The following is a 16,543-nucleotide window of genomic DNA, read 5'->3' on the forward strand; positions in this document are numbered from 1 at the left end:
AGCACCATCGAGCACTCCATCAAACCATCAATAGCCTGAATTAATCCATATAGCCAATACCTGTTGTGGACATAAACAAGCACCCAGATTACTGTTTGTCGGGAAATATGCTTTTATCCTACCCTTGCTTATTAACACACACACACACACACACACACACACACACACACACACACTCTTGTTTTCCCACGAACCAGTGATGTCATTGTCCCTAAATAGTCATTAGCTAATCCAGAGCTTCAAACACCCTCCCATCTTTGTGGAATCTTCCCCATGGGAGGCAGGATATTGTACATTACAAATAATCCATTGAGGGCATTTAGTGTAAACATGCAGTATATGGAATGAGGGAGGATTACACATCTTCCATTTTCACTTACATTATCTGTACCATAACATAAATGCCTAGGCGGGTCTCTCTCTGGATGGGACTCTGCTTGTAAGATCGTTCTTAACGTCATATAAAGGTGCAGTTTGACTCAATTGTACAATTACCAAATGTCACATGTTTGTCCTGTACACAGTGTAATGTTTACCAGTACTGCAGGATTGTTTTTTGGAAAACAAAGGAAAGGGTGATGGGTGGTGGGGCTGAAGGTAGAGCGGGAGATGTATTTAGATGGAGGACAGAATATTTCTGGTTTGCTAAACCCTTAGAGAGGATACACAGTCTTTTGATAGAAGGTCCAGTTTGTGTGTGGTCATTTCTAGGGCCTATTTTGAACTTCATGGCATTTCTAAGGCCTATTTTTAATTTGAACGTAATGCGATTTGTGCCTATTGGTTAGATTTCCACTGCTCTTCATCATGCGTGTGTACGTGCATACAAATGTGCGCATCAGATGATTGCGTGGGAGGCTGCAAGAGACAAGAGACTCATGAGAACCAGGAACTTCATTACAGATAATTCACTGTCCACCCTAAACTTTATTCCACTCCTATTATAGCTCTGAATGTGTGCATGTGTGTGCACATGTTTGCGTGTGTGTGCACGTTTCCTGGCAGTGACCCCCACAGCGGGCAGACTAGAGTGTATTTGTTTACGAGCAGTGTGATTCATTGGCCTGGCTATAAAGATGCTGTGTTATTCTCCCAGAGCAGAGACAGACACACACACACACACACACACGTGGCAGCGGTGGCCGAACGGATAGCGGCGCGGTCTTGATACCGGAAGGTTCCTAGTTCGAATCAGCCGTCCGACACGTTCAAATTACCACCGCTGAAGTGCCCTTGAACAAGGCATTGAACCACTACGATGAATTGTGTTCTATGAGCAGGGCCTGGCTGGAAACAAGTTCTTGAGCTTAGCCCAGATACCCTGGGTAAATATAGATTTCATTTCATTTCATTTCATTTCATTTCATTTCATTACACACACACACACACGCACACAACGCGGAGCAAAAGGCCCTAGATAACCACAGTTCACTCTACTATGTGTGCAACACAATGGCCTTAACAGATCATTTGATCACCACACCAGCTTGTTGCCGGATCCGGGGGCCAGCCAATTCGAGTCCCATGTCCCTGACTGACTGAGAGCACTCCGAAAATATAGACGTGATGAAGTTACATCATTGGTTGGCTGGTTGGTCTAGCAACTATTATACTAGTAGTAGCCCATCGCAGAGCATTTGTCCCTCCGTGGTATGGGATGTAGTCTCTCCTCTGTTGGCCTATGAACTAGCCCCCTCTAGGCGTCGGCTTGTTGGTTTTGATTTAATTTGACATTTCACCATTAAAACATCTAGCTTAAAAGGTTTTTTGGGGGTTTCCATCAAGGAAAGGATTTCTATGTAGTTGCTACCCTGACACATTCAACAATCGTGGCCACCACTCACACTATCTTGTATCATTTCAAAATAAAAGCCTATATCTGAGTCTGTCTTAACTAGGCTTGCTTAACCCATTAAAACCCGGGAAAGCATTGTTGGGCTGTTGAAAAATAGCAAATCTACAAGCTCACTGCAAGCTTGTACATCTGCTATATTTGAACATTTTGGAAAAATCTTAAAAGTGTGAACTATTGATTTAGAAGGCAATGGCATTTCTTAATGGCCTACTCATGTTTTGACTGTAGCACGATGATTCTGCATGGAGAGAGAGAGTAATGCGACGTCACTTGCTGCAGTAGCATGTGAGAGTCAGGCCTTCCCTTACGTGACTCTTCCAACCCACATGCACACACACTCTCTGTTTAGCCCCAAAACGTGGCAGGCTGATGTTGATACTACTGACACCTCACACATTGACTGATGTTTGTGCGCACATGCACAAAAGTGTCACAGTGAGAACTGACAAGCATGTCACAGGAAACTGTAGTTTATTTCAGCCAGTTTAACCTTCTTCATTTTATGATTTTGATTTGTTAACGTCTTGGTTAAAAGAAAAACACATGTTACATGGTTCTCAGGGAAACGTCAAGAACATAAACACTAATAACATTGTGTGACTTATTTCCATTGTGGTCATGTGTCGTTGTACATATTGCCAGGTCTTTGTGGAGGATAACTAATGCATAACATAACTGAGATGGTTGGGAAAAGTGGAAAGACCCTCACACACACACACACACACACACACACGACACACAGTCACACACATGCCTGGTCCTTGCAGGAGAGTGTGTGGTATGAGGCCGGGCCCCCAGCGCTTCGCTTATAAGTTTTTAAAAACCTGACATTAACCCCTGCAATGGCTCCACATGGCTTCACATGCACGCACGTGTGGTGCACACTCACACGCGCACACACACACATAAACGTATCCCAAGGCTATGTGCTCATCTTTCCAATCGTCTGGAAAGAATTCTTAGCTTGTATGTTACCTGTAGCCAGAGCTCAGTGCTGGAATGGTCCTTGTTTCAGTAGCAGCAGGTTCCCATTGTGCTTTTCAATCGGCCCCGTTCCAATACCTCCACAACCTGCCCTCGTTCCATTCAATCCTAATTACCCTGTTCTATGACTTCCACAACCGTGTTTCTTTCAAAAGCGGAAGGCTTTTTCAATACAAACAATACAATACATTTCAATACTTTTGCAAATGGTTGTCCCTTAATTAAGAGACAAATGTTTAAATAATGTTGAAATTTGCATCGCTTACAGTACATACATGGGAACCTTTATTACTGACTGTGCCTAAGAATTGTTGCTTAATGTTTATGCTTTTCTATTATTGATATAGATCTTTTTAGCTTATTACTGATATCAACTTATTTGTAGCTGTGCATACTTAGTGGAAGACAAAGTAAGAATGTCATTGTGTATTGAAAACATTCTAGGTTTACATACAGTATAATAAAGTAATACAAGTTATTGTATCTTGTATTGCACTGCGATGTGTTGTGAGCTTATAGACTTATACCGGTAGCTATTTTTCAGAAATGTTTTGAAAAATGTTAATTGTTTCCTCAAATGACATGGCTTGGCTGATGTCCTGGTTTGAGACTTTGGGACACCCATTCCCCAACTGAATGCCAGTAAATCCGGAATTGTTGATGATTCATTCCACTTGAACTTTGGCCCAGACCCACCTAGGCACAGTATTACATCTCTTAGCAGAAAACACTCACTCACTCACTCACTCACTCACACATAGATAGATAGATAGATAGATAGATAGATAGATAGATAGATAGATAGATAGAATACTTTATTGGCAGTTTAAGAAAATTACAGAAAATGACATCATTTTAAAAAACGCCAAATGGACTTAGACACAAAAAAGCCTTCGCTTTTTTCCATTGTGGTCCACTTTGTAACATGAAACTATACACAAACATACTGTACAAACAAAACAACCATGGAACATATAATAAATAATCCTTATATATATAAGGCTGGGAGCTATATACATAGGACAAGAGGTACCCTGAGAGAATAGTCCAGAGCATGGGAGATGGGCTATCCAGGGTCGGAAGCTAACTATGACCAGTTAGTGTGTAGCTGGAGCCATGATTTCAGGTCTTTCCTAAATCTTGCAATAGAATTTAGGGATTTCAGGGCTGGAGGGAGTGCATTCCACAGAGTAGTGGCTGCGTAGTAAAAAGCATTTTTTCCCTTGAGTGTCCTGAAACTGGGGGGGAACTAGATCATATGGACTTCCTCTGGTTGAGTACCTGTGAGCATCCCTCACTCTGGGCAGGTAGCCCAGCAGGTACTTAGGAACAGAGGCATCTAGGATCTTGAAGACCAGACACAATGAGAGCTGAGATACTCTCTCCTCCACTCTTAGCCATCCCAGGCTACTAAAGTGGGCAGAGGTAAGATGAGACCTGGGGTTCAATTTTAGTAGTAACCTCACAAGCTTGTTTTGGGAGGTCTGCAGCTTTGTTTTCAATAGCTTGGAGATACCTCTGTACCATGAAGTACAAGCATAGTCAAAGTGGCACTGGATGAGGGCACCGGCCAAGGTCCTCATAGCACTGCTGTTGACATAAGGGGATATCCTGCCCAAGAAACGAGTTCTCTGGTTGACCTTTGAGATCACTTTCATTGCCATTTTTCACCCGTGAGTTTGTTATCTAGTATACAACCCAAGTACACACACACACACACACGTGAACTTTCTTCAGGGAGTGTTAGGGAAATGTAAATGCTGTTTATACAGTATGACAATAGCAGCCCCACCTGGAGGAGAGGGAAACTTGCTGATTCATCCACGTGTTCACACAGAGACCAAGACTTCCTTATTTTGTCGCAGTCTATGGTGTAATAAGACATATTAGGGAACTATTAAATCATGCAAACCGCAAACACTACCAACCATAGATGTGCCTGGCTTGCAAAGAGGAAACAGAAAATAAGTTCCCTTAAGTTCCTGAACTTTTATTCAGACTTGGATGGTTAGAGCGGCGCGATTACATACAAAGCCAATGCAAAGACAAGAAGTTGCGCGAGCACCGCAAACGGGTGCTGTGCGACCTGGTGCAGCACAAACGGGACGAACCGAGGCGAATATTTAAATTCAAGTGTTGTGGCCATGTGTCAACGTCTGCATTTCTCTGTCCAAGTTGGTTCCCCTGTGTGAGGCGTGGCATGGGCTGCCCATGTCAGAGTTTCCAATACTGTTCTCTGAGTGGCTGTTATTGGGTGTGGTGCGTGGCGGAGCGTCCCGGCAGTTCTCCCCGTTGAGGAGGAGAGTGGTCTCGTCTAGACTGCTCTGGTCGTGGTCACGTCCATGGGGGGTGATGTAGATAGATTGATAGATACCTTTATTGATCCCACGGGGGAATTCAGTCGTCCAGAGGCAGCACAGCAGTTAAGAGTTACAGGTACATACATAGTAAGGGAAGTACTGTCGTCTACAGCAATTCAAAGGCAAGAAAAACAATAATGGCTAGATGCAACTAGTCGCAACTCCTTGCTACAAAACAGTTTTAAGGCCAATCCACACCAATGGAGTGTTGGTGACTAGTTGCATTGGTGTGGACACTGTTTTTTAGGTTGTTGGGTAACTTGGGTTTCAGGTTCGGGTTAGGCTGGCTGAGCAGGTTAAGTAAAGCGGTCACATTTGTATGTCCCAACAAAGCTAGTGAAGACAAACCTGTGTGCAGGCCTGTAACGTTATGTAATTACTGTAGGTACATGTATGACATGGGCCTTCCACCTCAGTGCTGAGGGCAGGCTGTATTGGCAAAGCTTAGCTAATGGCTGAGCAGGGCAGGTTGAACAGGTCTGGCCAGACACCTCTCTGGCTTAAAATTATGCTTCATTGCGCTCCGGTGTCGCGCACCAAAAATAGCCGATCTACTATTTCCGGCACACGACAGTATAATCAGATTTCACTCCTGTCTTCACCTTGTTTCTATTCTCTTCTCTCACCCACCTGACCATCCATTTAACACCTTCCATTTAAACACCTTTTGTGTTGAGTCTTGTACACTAGTGTCCACTCAAAGTATACACAGCCTTTAGGTGCAGGGAGTCAGTTTGGTCAGTTCCTGCTGCCTTTTATAAAATGAACACCATAAAACATTGCATTCCTCCAGACCAAACCATGTACGAGAGAGATAGAGAAAAGCACCACTGACTGACCCCAGGAGGCCAGTGAGCAGCTGATGGTGATAGCCTCATCATGTCCATAGTAAAGTTCTCTGATCATTTTACTGTCCACGGCACGTAGTGGACATTTATGGAGGAATTTCACCCAGCTCTTTTATACGTGTAAACTTGTGATGTGACAATTAAGTTGAAGTTGAGGACAGATTTATCATGTTTTTGAATAACCTTTGACATTTTTCTAAGAACAATGGGTCCCTGGGTTATGCATAATGTTGCTCGCTGAAAAAGGCATCTCACAACGCGTCCTATTGCAACACACCGTGAGCGTGTGTAGATGGTCGGATATTTCCAGTGAAAGTATACAGTAAATCAGGCTTCAGTTTCGCCATACATGATCTTTGAACTTGGTCTTCTGTCCTTGTAAAACAAAACATTGCGTTTGTGTTTTAGTGGCAGCCACATCTGATGCCATCAGCAGAACTTTACAGGTGGTCACAGGCTGATATACCTCCAGCTCAATAACTTTACAGGTGGTCACAGGCTGATATACCTCAAGCTCAATAACTTTACAGGTGGTCACAGGCTGATATACCTCCAGCTCAATAACTGTACAGGTGGTCACAGGCTGATATACCTCCAGCTCAATAACTTTACAGGTGGTCACAGGCTGATATACCTCCAGCTCAATAACTGTACAGGTGGTCACAGGCTGATATACCTCCAGCTCAATAACTTTACAGGTGGTCACAGGCTGATGTACCTCAAGCTCAATAACTTTACAGGTGGTCACAGGCTGATATACCTCAAGCTCAATAACTTTACAGGTGGTCACAGGCTGATATACCTCCAGCTCAATAACTTTACAGGTGGTCACAGGCTGATGTACCTCAAGCTCAATAACTTTACAGGTGGTCACAGGCTGGTATACCTCCAGCTCAATAACTTTACAGGTGGTCACAGGCTGATATACCTCCAGCTCAATAACTTCACTCACTCCTTTCTTTACGTATTCTCAGGACCATCATTGGTCTGTCTCCTATGTGGCGTGGAGGTGGGGGGTGGGTGGGGATGGGGGTGGTGGGGGGAGGGTTAGCGTGGATTAACTGTGCCCTCCGTGTTGTTGCTGCAGTTCACACATTCCAGTGGCCCCGGGGCCAGCCAACTCTCTGTACCAACACGGAGGCCCCCGCCCTGCCTTGTCCCCTCTCTGTCCAGTGTCCACCCATCTATCCCCACATCTATCGTTCCATCTCTTCCACGCTAACATTATTAATATTATGTCACATTCAGCTTTCAACCTGACATCCGTATTTTGGGCTTGTTGTCGTTATAGGCAAAACGTTTAAAAAACATTTGATTTGAAAATGGCAGATCCTACAATGTGTCGTCGAGCATTATGTGCTTGTAGATTGGCTATGTTGAATGTTCGTCATCATGCGTCATGTTGTTCGATGTATAAAGTATAAAGTATATGAAATTTGGCTCAGTCCGTATGTCCATCCATCCATCCCTCCACTGCTACTCAGCAGCCGCAGCATGTACTTTTTGCCCGCCATGATGCAGGAGCATACTGCATGCACTGCTCACCATTTATTTATTCATGTGAATAATGAGTGCTTATTAATCAGGTAGGTTGGCAGTAGGTTGGTGTTCGGCCATTGTTGTAACATGGGATCCACCTGTTGTCTGTCAGGGCCGAGTGGAAGTGGAGGCCGGCAACGAGAACATGAAGTTTGAGACGGGACCCTTTTCTTTCTACGGCGTCATGGCACTCAGCGCCCCCACGTTGGGTAAGTCCTCTCCTCCTCTACTATCCTGTCCTCTTCCTCTCCTCTCCTCACTACTCCTTGGCTACAGTTGCAGTGCTTCTGCTGCCACCTACTGCCAAAGGGATGTCAGTGGTTTATGGTTACATTAAGCTTGATTATGTTGTTGCTATGCTATTTGGCAGAAACTTCATCTAAATTAAAGCCCCACTTGATCACACTACAGCATCACACAAAAGCATCAAATGTAGCACATCCACAAGCTCGAAACTCATACACACACGCACACAAACACATACACACACACACACACTCACTCACTCACTCACTCACTCACTCAAATAACCTTTACTCATCTTCCCTCCTGTCTACATTGTAAATTCAAAACACGACATCTGATCTGATGTTATATGTAACATTTAAGGTAAACTAAATAGAATTTTGTATCACATCGAGGTGTGTAGCGTGTGAGGATGGTTCAGCGAGGGCACTGGGATGCTAAAGGCTTCCGTTTGGGCTGGGGGGGCGGGGGGGGGGAGGGAGGGGGCGCATCTGTGGTCTCTGAAAACTCCTTTGCTTGATGACTCCGCCCCCCCCCCCCCCCCCCCCCCCCCTTGTCCCCCCCCATTCAGTTCTCCTGTGATATGTGATGTGTGCTTCTATTTGTTCCCCCTCAGGTGTTACTTTGCCCTCCTGCTTCCAACTTGTGTCCATTTTATCTGTCTGTCTCTCTCTCTTTTTCTCTTTCAACCTGCTGTCCCAATTTTGGGTATTTTGGCAGGAGAAATTCAAAGATTTAAAAACAAATGTGTGAAAATAGAGGAATGTACAACCAACCACGTAGCTGGTAGATCGCTATTTTAGCAATTCCACATGAAGCCTAGCATCCCTATTCTTGGGTGAACATTAGCTGAAAACAGCTGATCAGATCTACAAGCTAACAACAGGATGCTTTGTGAGCTTGTAGATGGCGGGGAAAAAAGTAGTGGACCAGTGGACCACGTATAGAGCCCTGGGGGACCTCAGCCCGGTCCTGGCATTTGAGAAAGCCAGTGCCATCCTGTTAATGTTGCACCCATCTCAAGGGGAAATGTCTACAAGACACTCTTGTGAGGCAAAAAAAATCCCCATGCATGCATGACCTCACCCTCTTTTGAGTTTTGCCTGTCTGTCATTCTGTCACTGACTCTCCCTCCCTCTTCCCTCGCTCCTCTCCTCTTCTCTTTCGGTCCTGGTGGTCGCTGCTCTGTTCTTCCCCTCTGTTCTCCCCCAAGACCCCTTTCCTGTCCCCTCAGTGGCTACATCCCGTCCTCGTCATCTCTCTCTAAAGAGGTTTTCTCTGTTCTCTCGGTTGCCAGGTAACCTCCGGCATGTCTGGGTCCTTTTAATGCAGAGGATGAGGTGGGGGGCGGGAGGGAGGACGGGGCTTACTCTTTTGAGCAGGTGGGGCTGCCTGGGACTGGTAGCGAGGAGTGGAAGGTTCAGAGCTGAAGGAATAAGCATTAAGCAAGCATTTTGGCTAGTTAGTTCTTTGAAGAGTCTTTTGTGTCGGAGAGAAGATCGGTACCGATATCACCTCTGTGCTTCCAGTAGTTTGTAATGCAGGGGGTTTGTTACCATAGTTGAAGACATCACTATCAGCAATTATGCAGCCAATATGTCCCAATTTATTTTTACACATTAAATATTATTTTCATTTATTGAAGTTTAATGTATATACTTAATAAGAAGTTATATTTTTGTTTTTCAAATTGAGTTCAAGATTTAGCAATTTGTTACCCTTTTATTTATTAATCTTTGATAGAAAATATATATCATCGGGGCTCTAGGTCTCTCCAAAATTGTAATAGTTAACGGACCCAAACCTCTGTCATTGGCCGGGTAACTGGTAGCAGTATATAGGAGAGGCACAGTGGTAACATAGGAACACATCCCCTCCTTGCTCAACAGATTGGCAAATCAAAGAGCTCATTTGCCAAAATGTCGGGGCACACAAAGAAAAAAGCACTTAGTGACATAGTTTGTAGTCTGCAAGAGCTCAATGTAGAGTAGACTGAAACAACTCCTGCACTCTATATTTCAACTCTTCTTAACTTCACCAGTGACCAATTCCAAGTTTAATACTCAAACCTTCTCCTATTCTCATTTACCGTGACCGGAAAGAGAAAACGTGGGTGGTTGGGCGTACTGTACAACATATTCAACTTTTACAATACTGCAGAGACTTTGTAGATGTGGGATAGCCATAGAACGGAGGATTCTCTTTGGAATTGGTCGCCGTCACTCCATCCATCATAAGTTCCGAAATGTAACTCACTTCAATGACGTTAGAGTGACGTTGAACTTTGGTAGAACCTTGGATTGTAATGTATACCTGGGTGTGAATAAATAAGTCAAAATCATCTTAATCTGCTGCTTCTGTGAACCACAATTTGTGATTCTATTCACCCATTGTATGGTTCTCAAAATCATCAAATTTCAGCACATACTTAATAAAATAAAGAAAATGGGCAGTTGGGGCCTATTTCAGTTACTTTACGCTGATAATGATGACTTGGGGTGCTAGAGAACTTCTCTCAGGGGTAAAACAACATGAATACAGCCATTTCACTTTCGCCATATGAAGTATCAGGACAAATGTTTTGATGTATTGGCAGAATTTGCTTCGTTCGTGTTTGTTTATGAGCTAATAGTGTGACTTTGAGAGCTGCTTCACAATACAATTTGAGTGAAGGAATCACTACTTCTGGATCCTCAATTACAGAGCACAGAAGTAACGGATAAAGATTATCAACAATATTTTGGCTTATTTCATGCCTAGGTAGCTAATGGAACCCAAGGTTCTACCCAAGTTTAACATTGATTTAACACAAAGTGTATCTCTCTTATAAATCAAAACATTCATGCTTTTCAACCAAACTTTTATCATTATCATTATTTTTTAATATCCAGTGGAGGATTTCCCTGCAAATGTCACCACAAGGTGGACACTCAGCAACCCGGAGTGAACAATGTGTCCCTGAAAATCTCATCTTGTTTCAGCGATGGGAATTTAAAAGTAGGAATTGTCTTCCAATGGTTGTCATTGCCCTAAAAACAATGATAGCTTCACCAGCTGAGGTTAATTAGTGATTCATTGAGCAGTTGAGAACCATCTAAGTCCATCATTTATTCTGACCCCTCCCCGAAAAGGCCTTTCTGTCCTGACCCCTTATCTATAATTTATACATTATGGATTATTATTATGGACTTGAACTGTTATTCGTCTCAATTTGTTATTCGGAGCACAAGAATAAATCTTCCAGAAATCCTCTGCTGGATCTCTAGATTTCCTCTCTTGCATAAGAGACATTGAAAATTGTCTCACACCTGACCTGACGGTAGTAGTACCAAACTAACCACTGACTGGCATATTAGACTACCTGATTCAATCATTTAGCTAGCCTAACTCCCCTTATATATAACTCTATGCTAACTCCAAAGCTAACCGAGTCAACATGTCCAGGTAAAACAGTTTCCTTTGACTCACTGAGGCCTCCTGCTGGAAGACTCACACCCACTGCTGGTAATAATACAACTGGTTGGTTATGCCTGTGTAATGGAGTGTATTATGGCACTTTGATATGATGCAGTCAATGCTTTGGCTTTGCCTTGGGTGTAAATAAACACGTTGTGCATGACAACAAAAACCCTACTTTTGTTTGTTTACATTGTATAATAAGGACTATGAACATGTGAGTGTGCGATCCACAAATAACACTTCTTAATTCAACATTGTGCGATATGGGGAATTACTGCATTATAGCTGCGCTCAAGGACTGATCTTTATCATGAAAGACTCAAGCAAAAGGCTGGTGAGATCATGGTGAGATCATCACCCTAAAAGGTCAAAACCAGTTGTGTATTTTCTATGTTGTACATAACCAGCCATGTTAGAATATATTTAACTAAAAATCTGTATTCTAGTCAAGAGTGCTTGAAGCTTGTCTCTTTCCATGATGGGAAAAACAAACACTTAATTACTACCAGTAGGCTGTTTTGGTTTTATCCAGTGAAGTGAAGAAGGAGCTTTACATGTATGTTCATGACTTTGACACTGAAGTTGATTGTCAGTGCATTTTACATACATTTAGTTACATTTGTAAATGAACACCACCTGGTGTTGGGGAAAGTGAAACAAATGGAATGGTTTTTGTGTGCATGTGTGAATGGGAAGATTGAGATGTATCACTCACTCATTGCCCCCTCTCTCATCTACCTGTTTAACATTTGTTTAGATGTTTGTTTTTTGTTATCCCTCTGTCTGTATCTCTGCATCTTGTGCCTACCATAGACTTGTGGTTATATTTGAGTTTCTACGTGCATCTATACATCATTGTAAGTCTAAGGAATAGAGGAATATTGTTTCTCTTCATTTGTGTGTGTGTGTGTGTGTGTGTGTGTGTGTGTGTGTGTGTGTGTGTGTGTGTGTGTGTGTGTGTGTGTGTGTGTGTGTGTGTGTGTGTGTGTGTGTGTGTGTGTGTGTGTGTGTGTGTGTGTGTGTGTGTGTGTGTGTGTGTGTGTGTGTGTGTGTGTGTGTGTGTGTGTGTGTGTGTGTGTGTGTGTGTGTGTCTAAGGAATAGAGGAATATTGTTTCTCTTCATTTGTGTGTGTGTGTGCATGTGCGCGCGCGTAGTGTATTCCTGTCTGTTCAACCCTTCATGACACTATGTATTTGTGTGTGTGTGTTCTCCAGAGTTCCGCTCACCATCCCACGTGAGCGGACTGAACCGCACGGCTTCGCTGAGCGGAGCCGACCGGAGCGAGTCGTTGTCGGTGAGCGGCAGCAACAGCCAGCTCAACAACAGCAGCCCCTCACCACAGTACACACCCGACTTCTATGTCCGAGCCCTCACCGACCTGCAGTTCGTCAAGGTAGGAACATGTCCAACAGGTGCAGATTTGATCATAAAAACAACCACAATGTAATGTAATGCAAGTGAATAGCCGTGGCTGCTACCGATGTGCGGACCACATGTCTGCAAACAGCAGACAACCGTTAAATATTTATCAATTGACATTGTTATCACAGATGTTTAAGTGAAATTACTTTTCTAGCTGGCTGTACATCATCACAAACCAGCTAGAAAACATGACAAAAGTCAGTCATGCTAAATTCTAAAATTGTAAACATCTTGCATCTAAAGAGCCTCATTAGTATTTATCATGGGCTTTCTTCTGATTGTGTTCATCTACAAAGGAACCATAGTAATGTATTTGATTGTCGGTAGTGTATCAGTGGTCCTCTACCTGTGTGTAGTCACACCTAGTCCAAAATCATCCATTGTCTTTGCATGTAATCATGGTGGCGCCGTTTCCGAAAAACCGCTGTTTACTAGATCTAATGATTGAAATGGTACCGCTTAAGAAATATTAGCGGATAACAGTATATTATTGAAACTGTCAAGTATTGATTTAACTGTATTTAATTATATCAATGGGCTCTTCATAAAAATAGCCTTTTCTCATTTCACTGTAGAAAGAAATCCTATACCAAATTAAAGAACACCACTAGTCTAATCTTTTTGTATCAAGCCAACTAACCAGTGTTATTAGTCATTTTATAGTCCATAACTATCATAACAATGAAGGCAATTCTTCTCCCCGGCTCGCAGATCACAAGGGCCCAGTACCAGAACGGCCTGGTGGCATCTCGTTTGGACAGCATGCCCCAGTCCCCTGAGAGCGGCCACAACGTAGCCCACGTGGACCAGACTCCACCCGCCACCGCCACGACCGAGGGTCCTGGCGGCGTCTGCATCCCCATCCCCGGCACGGAGAACGGGTCGGACGAGACCACTCTCCTCCTCAACGAGCAGAACTGCCTGGCCGCTCTGCCACGTGCCACAGCCAATCACCACAGCCAATCAGAGAACAGCATCTGACACAGCGCCCCCTGGGCGCGAACTGCGCCCCGCACGAGGGAACCAACAGGGACAGAGAAATGCAGACATTGACTCACGGCCTCACGCGGACGGCAAGGCCCCAAAGAGGCTAAGCATATTGTGTACATAATATGCAAAGGATTTATTCAAAACAAACAAAACAAAATGGCAACAAAACAAACATACACTAACCGACATGCGTACATGTGTTCCTCTCCTCCAGGTGAAGCTGCTAGTGTCATTTAAACCTTACATTTTCCCAATGCAGTACAGTGTGTGTGTGTGTGTGTGTGTGTGTGTGTGTGTGTGTGTGTGTGTGTGTGTGTGTGTGTGTGTGTGTGTGTGTGTGTGTGTGTGTGTGTGTGTGTGTGTGTGTGTGTGTGTGTGTGTGTGTGTGTGTGTGTGTGTGCCACTTTTCCATCTCACTGTAAAGTCCTCCGTTAAGAGACTCAGGGAGACACCCCCCCCCCCCCCCCCCCCTACAAATAACCATGCACAACGATTAGCCTGGCCAAACCAAGTGCACCTGTAGCACTCTGTATGCACACCCTCACCCATACAGCTAGAAGACAAAACACCATCTCTGCATGATGACAGTAGTACTATGTTCTGTACAAAAGGAAAACATCTATATGTTGCCAGACAGAAGCTACTTGTAGGTGTGCTGTCACACCTAGCTCAGTCTAATTAGTTTGACTCAGGCCATCCCCCATCACCCCACAGTACTATTTATTCCATGTGTATGCTAGAATGCCAACTGCATGTATGCATGCTCTCTCTCTCACACACACACACACACACACACACACACACACACACTCTAAGACATTTTGAACAGTTCATATCGGTTCTTTCATGTCGGCAGTATATTCTTTGTGGTTTTTCATACTTCAAGTTTTTCTTTCTTTTTTTCAGTCCCCAAGCCATTCATCAGCACAGACAGGCAATCAGCTCACTTTGTGTCTAAACCATGTGTACTTGGTCATACAACCCTGGCTGGCAATCACCAAAAATAAGAGATTTTGTTAACGAATCGTGCATGTCGCAGTGGCATGAGTTAGTATGTATTAGGCTTAAGACAATCATTACTATTATGAACGTGTCGTGTAGGGTACATTACTGTAGCCCTGCCCCGATACTCTCTGATGTCCTCCTATCGTTGCCTTGGATAATTACCTTTGATTCCGATTCCTCCAGCATGGGTGCTGTTTGTTTTAATTACAGGTCCATTTGAGGAGGGGGCTACAAATGAAAGACTACACTTATCAGAATGTAGAGAGCCGTGTAAATATGGTTGAAGGCTACGCTGGTAAGACGCAGGAAGCAGAATATGAGGACAATAGTCAATGTTAGAGGTACTCGAGGGTCCCGTGTGTGTGTGTGTGTGTGTGTGTGTGTGTGTGTGTGTGTTGTGTGCACACATGCGCGCATGTGTAACCAAAAGAGTGAAGCGTTAATCAACTCCTGACTACATGCATTCACGTACACAGTACAAAACCTTATTTATTTTTAATATAGCAATGTGATTTAAAATTTATTTTTTTAACACATTGGACTGTTTTCTTTTTTCTTTTTTTTTGCATCTCATGTAAATTCTGTTGTGTTTTGTTATCCATGTTCAGATGAGGGGGTCGTGCTGTAGTGCAGATGGGGAGAGGCTTACAGTCATGCAATTGGAATGGCTGCCTTGTGGTAAAATTACAATGGTAGCATTAGTGCAGTCAAACACTGGCACTAGAAACTGTGCCACATTTTAAGTTTTATGTGAAACGATAGTGTTTTGTTTGACTATGATCATGCCAGTCTCGTTCAGACCCCTGTAGCCTATACACACTCCAGCACATTACGGTGCCCTTATCAGATCGAAGTATGTTTTTTTTGTATGATCTGAAGAATTACACGTACAATCAACAGCTGCCGCTGATACATTATTTAATCAGATTATGGCCTGAAGGATTGTGTGAAACTAAACTACTGAAGCTATTTCGATCGTGGTAAAACTACCGATCTAGCTTGTCTCACTGCTGAGATCATCAGCTCTCCCCTCCGATCCACCTCAACAACTGCGTATGATACCAAAACCAGATTTATGCTGTCCTCAAGGGGAATTAACATTTATATATGGGATGATATTGGATGCAAACATTGTTATTCCATGCTTGGAAAAGCTTTAAAAAAAATCACTAATGAGGAAGCCAAAAGAAATGTGTCCATAACTTATCTCCAAACAGTAATTTTCTTCTGGTATTACATGTCATGACTCATGGTCAGGGTAGTCAACCACGAAGGCCATTATTGAGGCTATAGTTTTGTTTTGTAGCACAGTGTGCATCTCACTGCCTTAAAAAAAAACTGTTTGAGTGAGTACAACTCTGTAGGTTTATTTCCTGTTATTCTTTCCTTATATATAATCAATTTCAAGGGTCCAAAATGTTCTGTTGTAAAGTAGCCAAAGACTTGGGACTCATTATGATACAAACACGCACTTTAGCATGGACTGCGTTATTTTAAGGCTATTAATACTTTATGGAATGACCACGGTGCTCGAGGAAAATAACACACGTTTCACTGAAAATCTGTTGTTTTACGAGTCATACGAGTAGATATTGTAAATTAGGATTTAGCGAGTCACAAATATGCCAAAGTCGCCAGCTCACACTTTCTGTCGCAATAAGGGTTATTCACAACAACAGGGTTTCACATCCTGTGCTTAAGTGGCACTGTACTGTACTTTTCCACAACATTTCCCTCTCCCATCAGCACCTGTTCACCTCACTGTTCTGTTGCCTTCAGTCTGTTGACGTTGCTGGATTTTGTGTTCATTCCTGAGGCCCGATTTATACTTAAC

General features: G+C 43.4%; 1 protein-coding gene and 1 long non-coding RNA gene across 3 annotated transcripts in view; one reads left to right on the plus strand and one right to left on the minus strand.

The window, feature by feature from the left end:
* LOC306933292 (metal transporter CNNM4) overlaps nt 1-13,821 on the plus strand; it is a 30,749-nt gene extending 16,928 nt beyond the window's left edge. The window contains exons 5-8 of one of the 2 annotated variants that reach the window (XM_079515442.1): nt 7,699-7,795; nt 9,046-9,129; nt 12,507-12,685; nt 13,426-13,821. In XM_079515442.1, coding sequence (XP_079371568.1) covers nt 7,699-7,795; nt 9,046-9,129; nt 12,507-12,685; nt 13,426-13,695 — 630 coding nt within the window. In that variant the 3' untranslated portion in view covers nt 13,696-13,821. The remainder of the gene's footprint in view (nt 1-7,698; nt 7,796-9,045; nt 9,130-12,506; nt 12,686-13,425) is intronic. The other variant, XM_079515441.1, reaches the window with a different exon arrangement.
* A 144-nt stretch (nt 13,822-13,965) lies between these two features.
* On the minus strand, nt 13,966-14,390 carry LOC306933307. The gene is made up of 2 exons (XR_013791210.1): nt 14,267-14,390; nt 13,966-14,229 (listed from the first exon to the last, which is right to left on the minus strand). It is a non-coding gene; the product is annotated as an uncharacterized lncRNA (long non-coding RNA).
* Between the last annotated feature and the right edge of the window lie 2,153 nt (nt 14,391-16,543).

This window comes from Electrona antarctica, assembly GCF_951216825.1.
Source record: "Electrona antarctica genome assembly, chromosome: 12".
Classification (NCBI taxonomy): domain Eukaryota; kingdom Metazoa; phylum Chordata; class Actinopteri; order Myctophiformes; family Myctophidae; genus Electrona; species Electrona antarctica.